This window comes from Pelmatolapia mariae, linkage group LG17 (genome assembly GCF_036321145.2).
Source record: "Pelmatolapia mariae isolate MD_Pm_ZW linkage group LG17, Pm_UMD_F_2, whole genome shotgun sequence".
NCBI lineage: Eukaryota > Metazoa > Chordata > Actinopteri > Cichliformes > Cichlidae > Pelmatolapia > Pelmatolapia mariae.
In genome coordinates this window covers 36,805,750-36,827,856 of record NC_086242.1, presented here as the reverse complement: position 1 = coordinate 36,827,856, position 22,107 = coordinate 36,805,750, and the positions used below count along the sequence as shown (strand labels likewise).

Below are 22,107 nucleotides of genomic sequence, written 5' to 3'. Positions count from 1 at the left end.
ACTGCACAAAGTAGATGGAATAATGAAGGAGGAGAACTATCTACAAATCCTTTAATTTTACCTCAAGTCAACAGCTAAATAGTTACAACTTGGACACAGGTATTCTTACAGGGCAGTGATCCCAAACTTACATCAAGCACACTGTTAACACTAAGCTTGTAGAATGGCCCTGACCTAAACCCTATTGGAAGTGTTTGGATTACACTTAAAAGCAGTGTCATGCCAGGAACCAAACTAATGTAAATGAACTATACCAATTTTGCCAAGAAGAGTAGTCAGATATCCAGCCAGTATTATGCCAGAAGCTTATTGATGGCTACCAAAAACATGTGGTTGAGGTGCAACTTTCTAAGGGACGTTAAATCAGTTTACATTTACACATTTCAGCCTGTATATATACTTTTGACAAAGTGTGGATTAGAGGAAATCCAAAATAAATTGAGACTTGTGGGCCCAGCTCTTCCTTTTTTAAAGCCAATCCAGTTACCATGACGTTCATGTAGATGATGATTGTATTTAAACTTTTGGCCACTGCTGTATGTGCGCTGGCAAGCAGGTTAATGTGTTTTCTCACTGAAGTCATTCAAACCTTACGATCCAGATATTTACACAATGTGGTTTTCTGTATAGTTGCAAAGTCACCTGCTATTTGTGCTTTTTGTCTGGGTCCTCAGCCACTGATGGTTGGATGACGTGCAACTCTGGTTGAAACTGAATCTGCTGAAGAGAAATTATGCATAAAAACGTGTTTAACACTGAGTGTTTGATCTAAGCTAAGAATTATTTCTTCTTTATGTATTCTTTCTTTTTTTTGAGGAAGCATTTTTTTTACCTTTATTTTTCTTTCTTAACCTGCACATTGATGCTGATGTGCAAAGTATCTTCTTAGCTGACCTCTGGTACTTTCCTTACCTGTAACTGAACTGCATTTAAACCACCCAGATCTCTATGAGACGCATTCACCCACATTTTCATACAGCACCTTTAGCTTTTACACACCTGCCTGTGGATATTTGGTGTCATTTTGACATTTTGAAAAAGTGTATAGTTGAGTTGACTTACTTGTGGTTTTGTGGTTCTTCTTGTAAAATCTTTTTTGGTACACTTAAAAGCTGCCACCAGCCTGTTAGCAGTAACACAGCCATTTTCACTGCAGGACGAGATTATATTTAAAGTGAAGTTTCGGGTCAGCGTTATGAGTCAGTGGCAGGAGTCTGCTATATGTTACAACACCACTCACAACTCTGCAGCAAGCGTAAGGTCTATCCACTTTGCTCCAGGGCACACAAACATATCTATACTGTCAACACACTGGCAGTTGGTCCAAATGCACTGGGGGGTTGGGATTGGACTCCTCCAGGCCTTTTATAGCCTTGTGCCCACGCGCCAGTGCCCACCCACTGATGAAGTGTCAGAGCAGGCAGCATCACACACCATGGCCTTTCAGAGAATAAGATTAAGTCCTCTGACTAGATTGTTCATGTTTTGGCAGCCAGTGGCAGTCTGCCTGGGCGCAAAGCTGGGAGTTGAAGACCTTAATTGGACAATGTGTATACGCTGTTAAGAGGGGTTGTGGTAACTGGCTGGCTAGCCTGCCGTTGGCCTCTTAGCCCTCTTTTATTTGGTTTTCATCAGAGCACTTTAAGCAGGAGAAATAAGTACAGTGACCAGTCACAAAAATTTGTGTATGATTCTTCTACCAGAAACTTCCAAAAGCGAAGATGAAAAAATCAGTTTCCCACAGGGAATGCTGTAGATGTGATTTAAAGTTTATTACAGATTAAGATTATAGTGTTAAAAAGAAATAAGCGAACATGTGTCGTTATTGTTGTAAAGTCAGTGATCTAGTTGGAAATCATATCCAAATTTCATGATGAAGCAACAGTCTTATCATTCACAGCAAAGCCATGAGTTCCTGTTAGTTTTGATAATCAAGCCTTTGGAGATTGCTCCATGTGGCTGTGGTCCACAAAAACCATTATTACATGTCAAGCTGATGGTAGAGCAGATTCTGCTATCTTTCCCTCCGACTCCCATCTGCTACAAGATGAGTCACCTTAAGTTAAATCACTTACCATTACCATCAGTTACCATTCCCTTACTCTGTAACTGTGGTTTAAAAATGTGTAGTTTTTAAAGTGTTGTTGGCTTTTTTTGTTGTTAAAAAGTGACTAAAGTCTGTTTGTCTTAATTTAGATGCGCTGGTATTTTTTGTTAACAAGAATCTGACAGTGGATTTGAGCCAGCTGACTGCACACTCCCCCTGATGTGTTCTCCCTGAAAACACTGTGTCCCCTGCCAGAGGCAGCCTGACAGATCTCCACACGGCAATTTCTGTTTTAACTGTTTGTCTGGAGGCAATAAGCCAATAAAGGCATGTAGGAAGGAATTACAATTTTTTGGCAGCATTGCAAATCACTATTTCCTCCTCAATTTGATTTACTTCCGCTGCTTCAATCCAAAAAAATAAAGCCTATCTTGCTCTGGGTAGCATTTTAAATTTAATTAAGCCTGCTAATCACATCGTGGTAGCAGTAACTGGACTGCACATTACTTTTACATGGAGGTGGCTGCCGGATCTGCGTAAAGGAAGCGTGATTAGTGAGTTTTGCTAGTAGTATTGGGTAGGATATTACAGCTGCTACTCTGCAACTAAATCACAAGTTTCCCACTGCAAGATCACTCACTAAATTACTGCTCCACTGCAGCTGTTCCACTGCTACCCCAATAGAGTTCAGTTCAGTTTTCTTTTCACTAATTACTAGCCTTTATAGACTTATTTAAGGGATAGTAATTTTGGGGTACATAAGAAGGCAAATTGCTTCTGAGACTGGATAAACCAACAGACAGAGATAAGGAAGGTCACATATTTTACTTTATGCAATACAATGCTAACTTACACTTTACCAGTAGTACCTGGACCTCACTCAATCCATTCACATCTGGGAGAATGTTGGAGATTAAAGACAGCCACTTCTTTGACTCTGCCACAGCTCTGTGCCTGTGCTTCGTGAGGCCACCTGTGGTGGTTCATATGAGAAATCAAAACTACATTAATTTCCCTGCTTTATCCTAAATTTCAGCTGCTTTAACCTTGAGAACACAAATGCCTCGTGCTTGCCTACAATACAAAAGCATATGGCATGCTTTTATCAGGTGATTTGTCTTGTTTTGTAGTAGTAACCTATGGTTACTAGCACCTATAAAGAATCTGATTATTCTTCTGAGATAGAGATTGATGAGTGAAAAGCATTTTTCTGCCAGTTGCCTGGGCAACAGAAATCTGATAGCTGACAGTAAGTCTCAGGCTGTCAACAGCTGCATGTTAAAAACACAGCCAAGACTCACAAAGAAACAATAGATGTAAAAGTACATTCAACTGGCTCCACTTCACAGCATACAATAAAAAATAAATTACTGAGTTAAACAACACAATGGTTGCAGGAGGGAGGTAAGACTTCCGCAATTTGAATTGTCACATAACAATCAAAGATTTTAGTTAAAGTTAGTTAAAGTTAGTTAGTTTTGCAAGGTCTGCAGTAGAAAACAAGAACATTTAACTGTGATCCACTCCAAAGCTTCTCTGAATAGTCCCGCTGCAAAAAAATTCCAATCAAATTTGCACCCTTTCCACCTTTTTGCAACCAAAAAAGCTGTTAAGGTTTTAGTCCATGCTGATCCCCAATCAGTGAATGCTCGCTGGCAATGATCAATTAGTAAAGAGATGAGTATCAACAAGCTCTGACATCCCTTGTCTCTGTGAGGTTGGCAGAGTTAATCAGATCCTCAGATGTGTGGTTGTACTTTGCTAGAGTCAATGCCAACACTGCTTGTTGCTAAAAAGAGCAACAGGTCTTTTGCTTGTAAAGCCTGAAACATTGGTGGTTGTTTTAATTCTTGCATACTGGATACAGTGTAGATGGACTTCTTTTGTACTGGTTGGATAATATGAATCATATTTTAGTATGTTTTGAAAAGAACCCAGTATAAACTAGACGAAGTGGCACTAGGAAGGCTACTAGATAAAACCTTGTACTACTGGTTAGTCGCATCATTTGTGAATTTTCAGATATAAAACAGAGCATGTGCTCTTTCACACTAAGAAAATGTTATAATCACCAAGAGAGCATGCTTAAGCTTTCAGCAGTAACATCATAACACGATGGAAACACTGAGAAGAGCCTAAGTCTAAACACACTTGCTGGACCACCCTATGCTGCCATCACGCTGAACCCACCATCACTCTCATCCATATGTATACACAAAGATAAACCCACAAGGTACTTGTCATTCTGTCAGGCAAACACACACACACATTATACACTATTATAGTATTATCTTTAGGATCGCACTGACTGATTGAGACAGCTGGGGAAGAAAGATAACGCAGGAAAGAAGAGCAGCAGAAATTCATTCAGAGAATTTGTGGATTCAGTGATTGCAGACATCAGTAATGACTCCTCTCTGTTTTGCAGACACACACACACACACATTAGATTGTAGTTATTTCAGATCTACAATATAGAAGAGAATCATTTGTTTCAAATAGACCTCCATTATCTCCATCAATAAAATGCCAATTTCATCTAAACCTAACATCCAGATCTTTAATCATTAAAACAGTATTTATTATTTATTTATTTAAAACAATTATGTATCTGACCTCAATCAAATCCACAGTTATCCTCTTACCTTTACAGATCACATGGAACAATGCTATAGCAACCATGAACTAGGGGCTCACTGACTGCCTCTACTCGCTGCATGTCAACAGGATGTATAGCCGACACATGTGTGTCAGAGAAGAGGAACTTCCGCAGTCAACACCGTCTTGTCACGCACATACAGAGTCATAGGTACACCCTTCCTGCTTATTCTGATTCCATGTTAGACTTAAATCTCCGTCAGTCAGTGTACCAATTAGATGACTGTCCTCACTCACTTCTCCCCCTTCTCAGCATAATCATAAATCAAAACAGAGCAAAGACAGCTCCCGGCTGTTTTTGTCTTAGAAACGTATGTAATGATTGTGTGTAGTTTACAAGACAGCGAACATGTAAAGTACAGCGCTATGGGCTGTTTAAAGGTATCTTTAACAAGGTTTTGCTGTTGAATAGACATTCTACACTGAACTGTACTTTTTTGGATGTGTGCTATAAGGCATGTGTCTTTCCATGATAGTTAACACATTTCTGTACATAGGTATGCTTACACAGTATCACTCTCACATCTGGTTTTTGCTGACACCATGTTGACTTCCAGGGGTACAGCTGAAGTTTTTTTTACTCTTTTTCCTTAGACAGCGCTCTCGGTCATCATAAAAACAGTCGTTATGAGCCACAGTGTTAATGAGGCCGAGTCAAAGCAACCCCAGGCCAGCCACAGATGACACCAATATGTGTTTATCAGTTGAGCAAACAACAAGCTTTTCCTATTTACAGCCTAGGGGATGGAGGTCAAAAGCTGTGTGTGCTTTAGCAGAAGTAATGAGGCTTAAGCTAGTTAATAAGGGATTCAGAACATTTGTCTGTTGTTTAGCAAGCACTTATCGGGTTCAAATAAGCTTTCTTTATTGATATTATAAAGACATTGACTGTAGTGATGATATGGTGCCGAATGCTTATACTATGATCCCTAAACCAAAGTTTAGAATTTATGGTACTAGGTGTGCACAGGGAATTTATCTGCATTTTACCCATATTAACATAATCCAGTGGGGTAATGAGGATACTAAAGAGCTTGAAAGTGCTGTAGAAGTGGGCTCCCTGCTGCTGATTCAGACCTTCGTCTATCTCCTGGGGAGCAGAATACCCATCATGTCTGGCTTGAGTTTTTCTTATATTGATGCCTCTGCTGTATGGAAATCTCGGGCCAGCTTAAAGGAAAGTTTTTTTTATGCTGCTATGTAGAGTGTGATGGCTGTAAATCGGCCATAATTGCAGACAATATAAAATATGGCCATCACTATGTAATTTTTTAATTTTGGATTTTTTAATTTTTGTAGCACACAAAGGACACGATACACACTGTGTTGCAAGAAGTTTTCTGCTGATGTAGACCACAGGGCGGTCAACCCCCCTTACCTGTTGGGACAAAAGTGCCCCCAGTTTAAGGCATCAATCTGCAGAATAAAAGAGAGGGAAAAGTTAGGAGTGTAGAGCAGGGGTTTCCCCACAGAGAGTCTTCTTCACCTGCACGAACACCGCCTGGCACTGCTCCGTCCACCAGATCTGGGGCACCATTTCGAGTGAGATCAGTCAAAGGGCTGGTCAGCTCTGCAAAGCTGGGCACGAACCGATGGTAGTAACCAGCCAGCCCCAAGAACTGCCTCACCTCTTTTTTTGTCTTGGGGGCAGGATGGAGTCGTTTCTGTTTTATCCGAGAGTGCGCCTGTCTGCTTCCCAAGTAGTAGCCCAGGTAATGTACATCCCTCCATCTAACCGGACACTTCTCCAGGCTAGCATTGAGCCCCGCCTGGCTCAGGGACTCCAGGACATGGGCTACCTGCTGCAAATGCTCCAGTAAGGTGTCACTGTGGACAATCAAAACAGGCAGCAGCAATATCTGTGAATACCTGTTAGCTAGGGAGCACTAAAAAGCATCAAAGAAAGTGCTTGTGTGAATGGATGAATGTGGGATATTGTATAAAGCGCTTTGAGTGCTCCAGGAGAGTGGAAAAGTGCTATATAAGAATCCATCCATTTACCATTTGCCATCTTTCTTCACTACAAAAACTATGGGGCTACACCATGCACTCTGTGACTCTTCTGTTACTCCCAGCTTTAGCATTTCAGCCAATTCCTTCTGAACAATTTGTCTTTTATGTTCAGGTAACCTGTAGGGTCGTGAACGCACCGTCACATCAGGGCGTGTTTCCAAATGATCCTCTATGAGTGTTGTACGACCAGGCAGGGAACATATCTGCAAAAAGGTGTTTGCAGATGTGGGGCTGAGTCTAGCCACTCTGTTGTACAAGTGCTGCTGATGTTGCTGGGCCTGGAGCAGATTCTCTTGTGAAAACCTCCCCAACGTGTGTAACTTTGCTCTCAGGTCTAGAACATATTGAACTTCATTTTTAGCTGGGATTGAACCTTCCTCCCAGTTTTATTTAATTAGGTACAACACTCTCCGCTTCTTTCTGCCAAACAGCAACTCAAAGGGAGAAAATCCTGTGGCGGCCTGGAACACCTCTCATACTGCAAACAACAGAGAATCTAACCAGCGATCCCAATTGCGGTCATCCTCGTAAATCCTTGTAAAACTTACGAATTGTGGACGTGAAGGTGTTATTCAGTGACTCCATCAACCAGTCTGAGGGTGGTAGATGCTGGTACGAATAGATTTAATGCCCAGTAATTCGTACAGCTCTTTTAGTGTGCGAGACATAAACGACTTGGGAGATGACCTGTGTGTCTGCACCACACTCTTTGCAGAGGCATTGTTTTGGGGTATCACCGAGCATAATCCATCAGAAATAATGCAAAGCGATATCTGTGGGCACTCCGGTGAGATGGCCGAAAGAGATCCATGTTGATGCACTCAAATAGGACATCCATTAATGGCAAAGTCACTTTTGGAATGGCCGGCTGGTTCACCAGCTGACATTCCAGCCAGGATGCACACCATTGGGTTATAGTGAGCTGCATGGAAAATAATTTCCCGGCGGCTTTTTGACATCAACAACTAGGTGTGTTGTGCTTGCATACGAGTGTCAAGGCTCACTTGATATGCCTATCTTTATTTAATACAAAATGCAGGTAGGTCAGCGCTGTGTCAGGAGGGTGCACCATGTGACCATCAGTTCAATCACTTGGTTCAAGGCTAAGCATAGGGTGTCATCACAAAACTGCTCTAGTGGGAAATGCCCAGGCCGAACCAGGGTTTGATGGATCACCATAGCCTGGTGTATACCTCCTTGGCACCTTACCAGTACGCTGTGGGTCCCTCTCAGACCAAGGGAGGGACGGCAACACGGAATTCCTGAGCCACAAACCACACGCACACACCAAAGTTTTGTTTTTTGTTTTTTTGAGCCAGAAGTTATGTTATATAAATGAAAAAGTGAAGTGGTAATGCCGACTAGCTTCATTGGCAAGTGTAGCAGACACAGACAGACATACACATTTGCTACTTAGTGCTAGGTAACAGAACAGTGAATACAGCAAGCCCTAATGTTAGTCAGGTAATCCATTAGGAATGCTACAAGAGACACCAAACCCATAGACATTCACGCACACACATACACACCCAGTGAAGATGTCCAGTTTACTGTCTTGACATAATGAATATGGCCTGGCAGATTCCAGCTGGCTTCCATTGCCTGTATCAATCAACAAATCCACATCTCTATTACAGTTCAGTGTAACTACAGTCCCATAACTGTGCTCATCTGCATACATTATTCCATCCGAAGAACGTGCAAATAGGGGTTTTTACCCTCTGCAGACGTGGTTGACAAGAAGGAACGGGGAAAGAAACAACAGCAGATTTTACTGTGAGCGACAGAACCACAAAGAAAACACTGAAAACCATAAACAGTGGCTGCTGTGGACACTTTTTGTTGTTTTTAACATTCTGTTTCATTATAGCTCTTTTTGTGTTAGAACTTTCCTCAAGAGTGGCCCACAGACCGGTTGTACCACATACTTTGTACACTGCCCTCATCTGACAACAGAGCTCTCTACATGTAGGCTGGACTGCCAGTGGACTATGAATGTGCTTCCACTGCTAGACTATAAATTCTAAATTTATCCTGAGCTATTATGAAAAGTGAAGCTCTCCACAGAGGTCACATTTTTTTGTACCAAGCTACAAATATGCCTTTTAATGCTGCAAAGTCGGCCCCTTAATAACAATCAGGTGGAACCATTTCCTATTTCTGATGATTGATGCTACAATGGGAGATCTAGTCTTGTCACACATTATGGGATGTTTTTAATGAGATAGTTAGCAGGAAACCAGTTACAAAAGTGGATTTACTGTCAAGGTTTGTGACACCTGGTCACCGTGGGTTCATGTGGTTCAGAAATAGCTGAGATCTTGAGCAGGAAAAGACACTTGAGCTTGTGCTTTATCAACAACCTGAATAACAGTAAAATCATTTGTGAAAGACAGTGAAGAGCCAAGTTTCTCTACATTCCATTTATTATGTCAACCATGATCAAGATAAGACACGAAGCATTCATACTGTTATCAGCGTACTGTAAATGTGCTGAGAGATGCACCAAGGTGAGGCGTTTTAATGTTCAATGCTGAAGTATTCCCTGATTCTTCTTGTATCATGTTGGTGTTGTATTTGGCTCTGCATTAAGCAATAGAGGATGATCATAGAGTCGAATTTCCTCTGGCCTTTTTATTGCGTTTCCCCAGAACAGTCTTGTAGCTTGATTAGATAAATTAGATTTGCTAGTAGCCACCTATTTTAATTCTGGAGTGGCTTCCTTAGCTCTGGTTGTTCTAGCGCTGATGTAGCATTAGTAAAAAAAAAAAAAAAGAAAAGAAAAGAAACGAAAAGAAAAACAAATGAACTGTTTAGTTATTTTTTTTTTTTTTTTTTTACTTTATTGCGCTTCATAAATCTCTGTATGCTGGTGCCATCGATCAGGCAGCACCATCGTCACTCCAGCATAATCCAGAATTTAGAGCACATCCACTTTCCCTTAGCTGCTTGTTGTTTTAGAGGGAAGAGCCCCTTTCAGCACTTTATCATCCCCAGCTGTGAAATCCAAGATTCAGTGAGGATACAAGTCTTTGACAAGAGTGGAAACATCAAGATGCGGGGTGGATGTGGGGAAAACCATAACAAATTTCCAGGGAAAGGAATGTGATGTTCATCAGTGGGATTGATTTACACCAACCTGGCAACAAAAAATGAAAGTTTTTACTAAAGAGAAGTGAGGAACATGTTCTACAATAAGGAAAAGAAAGTGGATTTTTTTTTTTTTTATATAAACGTGAGGTGAGTGAAGCTTAGTGGGGAGGTTGGAGTATTTGCGTTTGACAGGAGAAAGAGCACATGCCATAATATGACAGTGTGGACTTTGAAGGAGCGCTATACTGTTAAAAATGTCACCCAAAAGAGCTTTTTATATGGTAAATTTTCTCTTCATAGTATAAGCTTGTCTTTGAAAAATTACATAGCAGTTATGGGCCACTGTAAATATCCCAGCACGTAGAAGAAGCTGCGTTAAAGTGATGCATTGTTATTGCCTACTCCCTCAGTTTCTCTGTGTCATAGGAGAAGAATGATGTTTTGCTTTCACTCCTACAACACAATGAGAAGGAAATCAAGACTGGTGTCAGTGACTCTTTTCACATTCACTAACATTCTCGCCATTAATCTGAATCCAAACACTGACCTCAGAAAGTGTGTGTTACAGGACCAGTGCAATCCATTCAGTAACATTACCAAGGGGACTTTGATATCGTTGCATCAGAGGACGATGGAGCAACAGAGGGAACGATCCAACAGAGCGAGAGAATGATTGTGAGTCAATGTGAATGCCAGCGAAAGCATTCAGCATATTAAATTAATAACTGAGCAAGTGCATATTTAAGTAAAGCACAGTGGGTCCCAAAATTAACAGAATAAACTACATTCATCTGTTGAAAGTCAGATATTGAGTAGTGAGTAAGGAAAGGTTGAGTAAGTCAGTAAGGGAGAGATGCATGTGACTAAATATGAAAAAATGCATATGAGGGAATAAAGTGGTGAGTGTTGCCCCTGATAATGAAAAAGTAAATAAATGAATGTCCAAGTGAGAAATGAAGAAGTGGAAAAAAAAAGCCACAGTGGCCCCTTTAACTAGAGGAACAGGAAGAGCCAGAATTGTCCCGACTGGAGTGCTGGGGAAATCCTGCTGCTCCACATGCCTGCTTTCACTCTAGTCCTCATTGTAGTAGAGCTTTTAGCCCACCACATGGCAATTCAAGCAGCATGACTGAGAGAGGAATTCAGGAAGCCTTAATTACTTTTAATTAATCAAACCTACACTTAATGTCTTGTTTATAACTGCAGTCCTGAAAGAGGACATTTTTCAAATTCCACCATCCCTCAAACATGCCTTACTCCCTGCCCCAAACCTAAAAAGCTAAATTGGCTTTATGCTTTACAGACGAGCTGCTGAGGATGCAAACATTCAGTGGATGGCCCCAGGGGTAACATGTATAAAGAAAACAGAATTGGTCCAAGGATTGAGCTCTGGGGGATCCACATACAAGGGGTGCAGATGAGGACATACATTGATTAATATGAATTCTGAAGTATCTGTTAGATAAGTATGAAGAAAACCATGTGAGAGTGATGCGAGTGATGTCAACCCAGATTTGCTGTCTGCTAATAAAACTTGCATGATCATCGATATCGAAGGCTGCAGATATTTCAAGCAGGGCTAAAATGGAAGGTTCACCCTTACCCAAGTTCATAAGAATATCATTAGTAATAATGATAATCGCTAAGCTATTTTAGTGCTATGGTTTTGACTGAAATTCATCAAAGATGTTGTTTCCTTCAACAATCAGAAGGAGCTGACGAGCAACAAAATGCAGGTCTTTACCATCCAGTATCCAAGAAAAGTAGTTTTCTATTCTATAGAACATTAAGTATATTTCTAAGATACGTTTTGCATTTGAAGAGGAAAGATTTTCATGAATACATCTCACAGCTGTAGTTGCAAATGACTCTTTTTCACTCAAAAGCAAGTGAAATAAGATGCACTGTCAATCAAAGCGACACTAATGATACGTTGTTTTGTTCTTCCTCCCCTCACCGCCAGCCGCTCACAGCAGAGCATGGTTCTGTCAGAGGTTTCTTCGTGTTAAAGAGGAGTTTTTCCTTTCCACTATCACCAAGTGCTTGGCATAGGTGTTGGGGTTTTCTTTGTATTATTATACGGTCTTTACCTTCCAATAATTGGCACCTATAAATAAAATTGAATTGAACTGAATTACAGTATGTTTATTTTGGGTACGTAGGTTCAATACAATTTTAAAAAAATGTTCACATGATAATGAAGGTCATAAATTTGGACTCACAATCTAGTTGAGAGCTGTTTGGCACATAGTTGCAGAGCCACTTTGTTTACATCTGGGGTTCATATTCAAAACTTATTGAAAACATTATATCCAAGCAGCAATTCACAACTGAATATGAAGACCTGTGGGAAACAAGTTTTCCCATGATGCTCGATTGTTTTTAGTTGAATGCATGCTTCTTTTTTTTTGCTTGGATGGTTGCCTGCGGAGAAGCCAAAGGTTGATTGAGGAGCAGGAATCTATTTGTAGATGTTTAAGCAGTGAGAGAGAGGGGGAGTAAAAGCGAATGCGTGTTTATTTCTACCTGGCTGACCCTTGATGTACATTAATGGCACATGCCGTTCATTAAGCCACTATGGATGCCACCATATGTTCAGCGACTACTTTGTTATGTGTGTGTGTGTGTGTGTGTGTGTGTGTGTGTGTGTGTGTGTGTGTGTGTGTGTGTGTGTGTGTGTGTGTGTGTGTGTGCCAGCATGTGTTTGTTTTATTTTCCATGTTGTCTCATGTGCGGTTGACTGATAGCATTGAGAGTGCTGACAGCACCAGGTGCGTGACTATCTATCTAGCCTCCCTGGGGGAGTTGTATTTAAACTGTGTGTGCGTGTATGCTGGGTTGGTAGGAAGGTGTTTGACCCCTCTTATCTCTTGCACCCCGGCGTGTTTGTTTTCACAGCTATAGCACAACTTCAGTGCTGACGTTATGTGACCGTGGGTGGTATCTTTCATATAAACCACGTACAACAATCAGTATTGGTTAGCCATCCACCCATTTCCTCAAAGAGATAATAAACACGTCATTAATTATTCCATAACTCAGAACTATATATTATTCTTACTGACTAAAATGCTGCCACCCTTGTTTTGTTTTCCAGCAGTAGTCAGTCCACTCAAATTTTGACCTGAATGTTGACAAGATCAGCATCAATCTCCAGCTAGAAGTGTAGGTCTAAACATCAACTGTTAAAAAAGTGAAGTTTTATGTTAAAGAACAGTTATTGCCAAGAGGGGCTGAATGCACCCAACTGCACACAGCACCAGGTTAATGTGTCACAAATTGCCTGTTTGAGAGCAACAAGTGTGGGATAATAGCATGATACTGCTTTTAGCTGTTGCATGTACTGTGTAGAGATGGTTGGTACAGTCAACCTCCAAGCTTTCATCACTCCCTCCTTGTCTGCGACGTCCACCATCTGCCTCCTCTCTGGAGATTTCGCGCGACACCTTGAGTAGACCAGCGTACACAATAGTCTGTGAATCTTGCATTTGGGACATCGTCAGCTATACTATTCATTCATATTTGGTGCTAAGGGGCCAAATGTGTGCCAAGTACAGAGATACCACACCATTACAGCACCAGCTGCCTGGACTTTTGATACACATCAGGATGGACACATGGTTTTATGTTGTTGTTTGGCTTATTTTCTGGGAGTTATTGAAGCGGGGGCTTCTCAGAAAAGCCCATGGAGCTTAAATGTAGAGGAATTTGTGCGGTCATCTAACATGTGGAAAAGGATCTTTCTTTGATACCATGTTTTGGTCTTGATAAATAATGGGTATTGTGGTGTGGGTTCTTTGAATTTGGACTTGGCATTCATTTTGATTAAAATTCGGATGAATGTGGTCTTTAAATAAAGTTAAGAAACCCCAAGTCATCAAAGGTTTAGCACATAAATTGCAGCATAAGAAGTCTCATCTTTTTAATAACATTAATCATTCATCACTTTAGATTCCCCTCTTCCCCTTTCAACCTTGACAAAGTTGGCTGTTACACTGTTTTTACAGAAGTGGTTGCCACTGGTACCCAAACATAAGGATGCTGACCTTCCTGGATGGGTTTGTGTTAACCTGAGATCTGCTTTGCTCATGTTGACTTTGGGAGATTTCACGTTTGTTAAACACGGAACATTCAGCACTACAGCAGCAGTTCTTTTACCTGTAGGAACCTGAATAGCTTTCTCTCACTGGGAAATGATTTTGCAGTGCAAGGTGATTACCTCCAGAAACCAACAAGAACCAGAAGGAAGTGAGAGGTTTTCTTAAGACTTGACCGAGGTTTCATTTGGGCTTGTTTCAGCACCCCTGTGAAGAGACCTCATCAGATATGGATTCCCTGACAGTTCCAGTCTGTCCTGGAGAGTTGGATACCTGCCAGATGCGCTCCGATTCGTGCAACCTGGCAGGCAGCAGCAGTTGGAGTCTAGACTTGGACTTACGCCACTCATTCACGTGGTATCCTGTTGTTTCAGGCTTGTCATGACAGCCCCTGGTGCATGATTGAAAACATGTTGGAGTAGCTGGTGCTATTCTGAGCTGGGGGAAGCAGAGTCCCTATTAGGCAAGGCGATTGACTGTCAAAAGTACTGAAGCTATTCAAAGCCAAATGGAAGAGGAAAAAAGGGTGTGTAAAAATAATCGGGCCATTTTTAGTAAATTCCTACCCTCAAATTCGCTATTGTTGACCAAGCAAAAAGGGAGTGTATGGAGTCTGCAGCTCTGCTGGAGAAAGGTAGCTTTTGACATGTTGTAATTTTTGTGACAAGGTCACATTTGTGGCCTGTGTTTGCATTTCCTCACTTTCCCGGCCCTTTTTATTGGACGATGCCGTGTTAAAAAGTTCCGGTTAGCCATGACACCGCAATGTGCCCCTGTGACTGCAGCGCATCTCCTCGCCTCTCTAAACTGAACCAGACGCAGCCTTTCCACATAAAACTTTCACTCCCTTTTATGTGTCTCACAGAGCAGAGATCCTTCAGCAAAAAGGGGAGAAAAAAAACTACATGTCATATTGTGTCACGCAGTCCAAATGGAGGCACATACAGACCAAAACTACATGCGTTCGTAGTCTTTGAAGAATTTCTCTCACACAGATTTATGTCTGTCCTGCATTAATCCTGCCCTTACTCATTTCTGTAATGTTACAGACTAAATCAACTGTAACACTAAAGTGTGGCTGAAATCCATTTGGCAAGAGGACAATGGTCATAGAGAAACACACACCAAATACAGTAAAAACATTAGTTTTTCTAAATGGTGGAGTCAGTTGTTCTCCACCACACTGGACACTGAATGAGCCTGTTCCTTGTTTCACACAGCTTAAAACCAGCTGTGTGGCATCTGGAGCAGCATTGCAACTTTTCTGTTGCCTTCCTACATCAGTTTTATTTAATCTGTTTTTACAAAAAAGTAATAATAATATTAACTTTAGATCTGTTTCTGTAGAGCCATCATCCATTATTTTAGTCAGGTTTGTTTCATGTAGTTGACATGTACTGGCCCAACACTCATAATCATATGTTTTGCATTGTGGCAGATAATATCTGCCAATCAGTGACTGAATAAAAAGGCAGAAATAACCAAGTTTTCAAAGCTGTTCTGAACTGTAAGGAGATTGGTGCTGTTTTAAAGGCAAAGACTGGCCCTGCTGTTCGTTGTCCTCTATTTTAAGTGCCTAAAACAGTTACCCGGTACCTAATACTGTTTAGCGCAGCCCGCATGTCAGTGTCTGTTTCTGCTTGTAACCAAAGGTTTCTTGCCACTGCTGACAAACGTCTCACACCTCGTAAAATGAGTACACTCAGATAGCCCAAAGAGAAAGGGAAACAGTGAATGTGGCTGAGCAAGCTGTGGGAGAAAGAGAGTCCACATCTTTCTCAGTATAAAGCAGCTGAGTAACAATAGTTAAGTGGTACCTGGCCAAAAATCTGTTTTAAAAAAATTTGTTTTTTTTCTTACAACTGTTAGTACAGAAATGCTCAATTTCTTTCTCTCTGTTGGATTTCCTCATTGTGTATAACTCTTTTTATTTCACCAAAAAACAATCCTAACATTTGTTTGTTTTACTATTTTTCTCATCAAAGGAAGGGCCAGCTCCACATGTTGACAGAGAGTCTATTTATTGGCTTCAGAAAGTCAGAGGATGGTGGGGGGGACAGAGCGAGAGAGCGCACATGCACGCTCAGCCAGGTCTCTGTAATCACCATTTTGCTGAGTGGTGGTTATATCTTCCAGAGGAGTTCACGCCCCCTTGAACAGTTTTGGCTGACTTTGTGGTACACTTCTGACAGAGAGAGAGAGAGAGAGAGAGAGAGCACAGGGGAAGAGGAGGGAATGTAGTTGCTTGTGGGAGGAGAAGGAGGAGGGAGTGAACGAGAGGAAGGAGAAGCCTTCTCAGTTTCTGTGAGTCCTGCTGGCTGTAGGCTACAGAATGAGCGCAGTTGCTTTCCTCTCGGTCTGAGAGGCAACTGCTGTTTTTTTTTTAATTTTTAATTTTCTTTTTTTTGTTTTTCCTTCCCTTCGTGGGCCACACATCAGTAGGAGACACTGCAGATTTGCTTCCCGTTCATCTTCTTCTTCTTTTTTAACCTGTCTTCTACTTGTCTGTTATTATTTTTGTTGCCATGCCGGTAGTTGGCGTAGCTTCCAAGCTTAGACAACCCTCTGCAGTGGGCACGAAGCCAGTGCACACCGCTCTCCCCATCCCTAGCGCGGTCAGAGCGGCCACCTCGCAGGGCTACATGGCCCGACAGCAGGAACTCAGGACAAGCGAAGGTGCCCCGGGGCTCTCCTGCCAGCTGTCAGTCAAGTCTGAATACAAGCAAGAGAAGAGCCCAGAAGGGAAATCCAAAGCCGAGACAGAGGAGAGCAAGATCTGCAAGGTTAGTGGAGATGGACAGACTGTTAGCAGCTATGTGTGCAGGTTGTAGTGACACTCGGAGACACAGGTGTCAGAGAAGAGACTCTCTCTCTGTGGCTGCTTTGCTCTCTGAGCAGGTGTCACTCAAGCTCTGAAACAGAGCTCAAGCACACAGCAGTGAATCACGTGTGCGCCGGTGGGATGATTTTGCCGGCTTTGGGTCATCAACTAAGAAGGGAAACTGGATGAGTAATGTATTGCCGGCAGTGTATTACCTCATTCTGCTGCCCATTTAGTTTCCATACACTTTAAAAATGTGTGTGTGTGTGTGTGTGTGTGTGTGTGTGTGTGTGTGTGTGTGTGTGTGTTAGTAGCGGACGAGAAATGTTGTAGGTATTCACCCAGATAGCAAGGAAACATTGAAACAATGTTGAGTCAATATCAGGCGACGTCATTGAAGCAACGTTGAACTGTGACGTTGACCCAACATCACTCTTGCACCCATTTTTAACGTTGAAACAACGTCAGGTTTTGATGTTGAATCAATGTTGAAACCTGACATTGATTCGACGTTATATTTTCTAACACTGTTGACATTGAAACAATGTCAGATTCTGATATTGAAACACTGTTGAGATATGGTATTGATTTTCCACCTCTTTCGCACAGTTGCTTTTTATTAAAAAAAAAACAAAAAACCAAAAAAGGTCAATAGACATGTATCATTTGCAAAATACTTTATTAAAAGACAAAGTTTCCTATTTACATTTCTATGTTTCACGTCACTTTTTATTATTTACTCCGGGATGGGGATGGATGATGTGCTTCCTGCGCGCCACCCGTATGATCTGGAGCATATCTGAGCCATTTCTGGACTGCTTGAGCAAAGACCAACTCAGACATAGAGTTCGCCCCTACCTGCTGCGCCAGGCCATCTAGGACAAAAAATAGACACACACATAAAAAAAGGGAATTAGAGCACATGAATAAGCTCTTGTTAATTGTCTTCAGCAGGGAGAAAGTATGTAAACTCCTAGGCTGATAAACATGAAAGTCACCAGGCGGAAATCAGCAAACTGCCGCATTTGATTCCCAAAGAGCTATAAGCTGAAAATGCGATATGTCTTAGCATGGTGTGCCGTGTATCCTTTAAAAAAAAAAAGAAAACATGGGTCCTCGGGCTGTACAAAGTGTACAACCCGAGGACAAAACAAGCCGAAGACCAAAGACTCCATCTCCAGATTAACCGGACATGAAAGTCTTGTTATTAAGAAAGACAAAGTAATATAGCAAAAAACAGACATAGGAAATGTGAAACGCACCCAGCACATCAATTGATCCCTTTATTGTTCACTTTAGGCTCATAAAACTACAATAAATGTTAAAACTTACCAAATATGCATCTGCACAGCGCTGTCTCTTTAAATGCCCTTTTTTGCTTTGTCTGGTCCTTGTTTTTTTTCCCCTGTCCAGTTGAGTACAGAGGCCAGCTCCTTTGTAATGGCATAAACCATTACATGGCGGACTCGCACCTCCAGTGTGGTCCAGCAGCACCAATCAACGCAAAGCGTCTCACCTATAGACACATTTTATGAGATGGAATTAGCGAGTCTCATGTCTTAAATGTGTATGCAAGTGCTTGTGTGTTTACTTCATGTAATTGATGATAGAAACATGTCATTTAGTTTTCCCTAAAGCCTGATTTTCAAGTCATACAAAGAATAAACCAAAGTATTGGCAGTGCAATGTATTTCTATTCCCTTTTGTTGGATATTCATTTGTTAGTTCTTGTAACTGCTAAAAGTGTTTACTAGTTTTTGCCTGTCACATATATTTGTTATACCATGTAAACTGTGAAATTCCAAGATTTTCAAACTTGCCTTGTAATAGTGGCCTCACAGAGTCTCTGGAATCTACAGAAAAAAAAAATCACAACAAGATGACATTCAGGAGTATAAACTGGTGTTTTGAAGATAAGAGTACAATGACATTGTGATGCAGCTTTAAAGCTTTTTTAAAAGCATACCATCTATAGGGAAGACATCAGACTCTGCATGCTGGGGAGATCGCAAAGCTGTGTCGGTTTGTGCCGGAGTGGCGAAAGGTGCCGGAAGCTGGGTGGGGCATTATGATGGTTGCTATCAGTGGGCTGGGGGGCAGACTGCGGAGTGATGAGGGCTGTTTAGAAAAAGATAATTTTTTTAAGTATTTAAGAATACAGACAACTTGTCAAAAAAGTTTCCTTGTGTCAGACACAGATATGTACAAAGACACTAGACAGTATTTTATTACCTGGTATTTTCACTCGAGGGGCCTGGGGAAACCGTTTTTTTGTAGGCTTTCCCCACAAAAAAACTCATCCTCTGAGTCCGTATATGTGTACAGGGGATTTGGTCTAAAGAAAAGAAATTAATTTCTTTTTAAAGAAATTAAAAACGGTCTTAAGTAATTGTAAATATGCTTTTTGCATATTGTTTCCTAAAGTTAGTTTGATTTCTAACAACACACACAGGAAACAGAGACGTGCAAGAAGGTACAGCATACAATGAATTTTTCAAGTGCACAAGTGTACACGGCTTTGCATTTTTAAAAAGTTTACAAACTTCCACTTTTTGGACTATATTATGTGGTGATATTGCAGTATGCAAGCACCACAGATATGTATAAAAGACAAGATCATAAATTCTTAACAATCAAAGATATGTTTGTGAATATAAAGGTTTTACTTGTGCTTTCTTTTAAGACTGGTCTGGGTTTCTTCTTCGGACTGAAGGTCAGACGTATCACAGCGTTCACGTGGATATCTCTGAAGACTGCGTTCTGCTTCGTGAAATGTGCCTGGAAATACAAACACAATGTACGGCCAGACATACATTACGTGTGGACAAAAGGTGCAAACGCATAGAAAAATCAGCGGTTTCAAAAATACGCTGGTACGTGTGGACGTAGCCTTATTCATTATTCAAGGCACAAACGGAAAGTCATGTACGCGTGCAACGTAAAGTTAGGTGAGCGTGCAACGTACAGTCACGCATGCTGCGTGAGCATTCAAACTGAGTCTAAAGTTTTCGTGTGCGCATTGAAGCGAGTGCTCTCCAATCATCAAAAGTAACAAAGTCATTGAACACGTTTATACAGTTAACTTTATGTTTATCAATCATATATCACAGATTTAGAATTTTTTGTAGTACTAAGCAACTACAGAGCGAAAGTCTGGGTCAAGCGCCGAGGCGACGGCAAGAACAAAGGAAACCTCGAAGCGTTAAAGCTAGCTTTGTAAGGGAATATAACGAAGAAATTATGAAACAAAAATGTTTTCTTTGTTGATATACTTTGTTCGCAGTGCAATTTATTTGTTGCCGGATTGTAAGAAGTAGACACAATTTAAATAACAGTAAAAAAAAAACTCGTTAATGTACAACATTAACAAGTTTTTTTTACTGTTATTCAAATGCAAACATGGAAATAACGAGTAGGAAAAAAAAATCATTCATTCTTACCTTATACTAATCGTGGTGCGGGCCAGTGCAGTGCATGAACTGATGCCTTCTCCGGTCAATTCCGCTGAGAGTAAATTAAATGTCCCGCTCTACTGTAGAAGACAATGAATACCTGGGGGGGGTGTACCAATGTGAGAGGGGTGCTGTGGAATAGTCCAAGTGATCGCTGCTTTAATTTCCCGGTCAACTATACATAAATTGCACGTAGACACGATTTTTTAAAGCTGGTGAACTAGACCAAGTCATTGATAACAAATGAACAATAAATCTACTTTCTCTGGTACTTTATACCCGATCAGTTGCAATGCAATTTAATGCTCAACTACAAATCGATGGTTTTTGATGGTGACCGGAGCCGAATGATCGTCAACTATAAATAGACGTTTTCTCAATGTTGTTGTTGTCACCTGGTCGACTATAAATAGATCAAATATCAATGACAAAAAAACAACGGTGAATCAACATCGTTACAACGTCTCTATAGTAAGACCGTCGGTTTACCACAGTATTTCAACGTTGTTACAACATTGGCATTTCAACCCTGACCATATACGACGGTTCGGATGAAAAATCAACATAGATTCAATGTCGTCTTGCTATCTGGGCAGGCATTTGTATGTGCATTTTGTCAAGAAATATGAAATTCCTGATCAGCTCGTCTATGGAGACATAAGCTACTGTAGTAGGCCAGAGGATTAGAGGAACATGGTTTGTGTGTACACGCTCATGCAGGATAATAATTTAGATAGATTACTGGTGCTGTCCCCCTGCTCTCAGAGCATATTCTCAATACCTCCAGCTGCATCAAAGTGCTGTAGATGAATAATAGATTCAGATAGTCTTGTTAAGTGCTTCACCATGCAAGATCAAGGCTGTTCCAAGTTCTTTCCCTTTTGCAAAAATGTTTGGCTCAAACTGGAACAGTGAAGGTGGGGCTGGTGTATCCTGAGAAGGAAGCAGTTTTCAAAACTCCCCGCCAAATAGCTTCAGCAGAGCCTCAGCCCATCCCACATCCAGAGCCGTGTGAGCGCAAAGTGAAACTTTCCTGTTTGGCCAGTTGATCTCTCCCCCTCCCTGCACCGGCTTTTGATTCTTTTTACCGCTACATGATTTCCTGACAGACAAAAAAGTGACTCCTTAAGTGTGAATTTTTTTTTTCTCTGATACTGAACAAAACTGCTGATCTTCCTCGTGATCTTGAAGAAATGTGGGCAAAAGGCATTAAAGCAGGGGTCAGTGCGCCTTCTGCATTTAAATCCTCCCAGTGTGTCTGTGATTGAGTTGAAGTCGCCTGTAGGGTGACTGTGAAAGAGGTAGGGAGAGGGGTGTTTCATCATTAACCTGCTTCTGAACCGGCAACTTCAGCTTGACTTTCAGCTCGTTAACACAGCTAGACTCCCGCTTGCTCCAATAAGTGACTGTTTGTTTTTGACTGGAGATTGAGGGAGATGAATTTAGAAGTTGATTTTAATTTGTGCCAATGTCCATTACTTTTTATGCTTTGGAAATTTCCCCAGGTTTCCCATATCTTTCTATTTATATTTTCACATGTTCTTTTCTTGTTCATGTTTATTCAGTGTTCCATAAACAACAAGGTCTACTGTGACAGATTTGTTGCAAGTGCACTGCAGTTCTGACCCTCATCCTTCATATCACTAGAGGTTTGCAAGACTTGAACAACTAATGGACAGAGCATCAGCTAAACTGCCTAAAATGAAGTGCAATCAGCGCACGATATTATAGTCCTTGTCCCTGAGAAGCCTGTAGGCAGGCAGAAATCACTTGCCTGCCCCAGCCTGTCAGTGTGTGTAAGGAATGGGTGGTATGGAGGGGGTAATTAGTCTGTCTAATTGTGTTGTGTAGTCACTAAAGAGCTTTACTTTCAGGACTTCCAGAGGAAAAAAAAATGGAGAGAAGGTGGAGTAAATGCTGTCATTA

The 22,107-nt window shown here is 41.2% G+C and overlaps 1 protein-coding gene and 1 long non-coding RNA gene across 11 annotated transcripts in view; one reads left to right on the top strand and one right to left on the bottom strand.

Annotated features, from left to right (window-relative positions):
- Positions 1-22,107, top strand: part of nav3 (neuron navigator 3) — a 422,744-nt gene that overhangs the window by 214,736 nt on the left and 185,901 nt on the right. For 8 of the 9 annotated variants that reach the window (XM_063460848.1, XM_063460842.1, XM_063460847.1 and 5 more), the window contains exon 1: positions 16,235-16,691. The exons of the other annotated variant lie outside the window; for it this stretch is intronic. In XM_063460848.1, coding sequence (XP_063316918.1) covers positions 16,434-16,691 — 258 coding nt within the window. In that variant the 5' untranslated portion in view covers positions 16,235-16,433. Of the gene's footprint in view, positions 1-16,234; positions 16,692-22,107 lie in introns of those variants that run through there. 9 annotated transcript variants of the gene reach the window in all.
- On the bottom strand, positions 17,504-20,279 carry LOC134615765 (uncharacterized). Of its 2 annotated transcripts, XR_010573299.1 has the most exons (7): positions 20,170-20,279; positions 19,396-19,507; positions 18,962-19,064; positions 18,696-18,847; positions 18,550-18,582; positions 18,062-18,245; positions 17,504-17,604 (listed from the first exon to the last, which is right to left on the bottom strand). It is a non-coding gene; the product is annotated as an uncharacterized LOC134615765 (long non-coding RNA). The 2 variants fall into 2 exon arrangements; XR_010091341.2 differs by lacking the exon at positions 17,504-17,604 and having other exon boundaries at positions 18,016-18,245.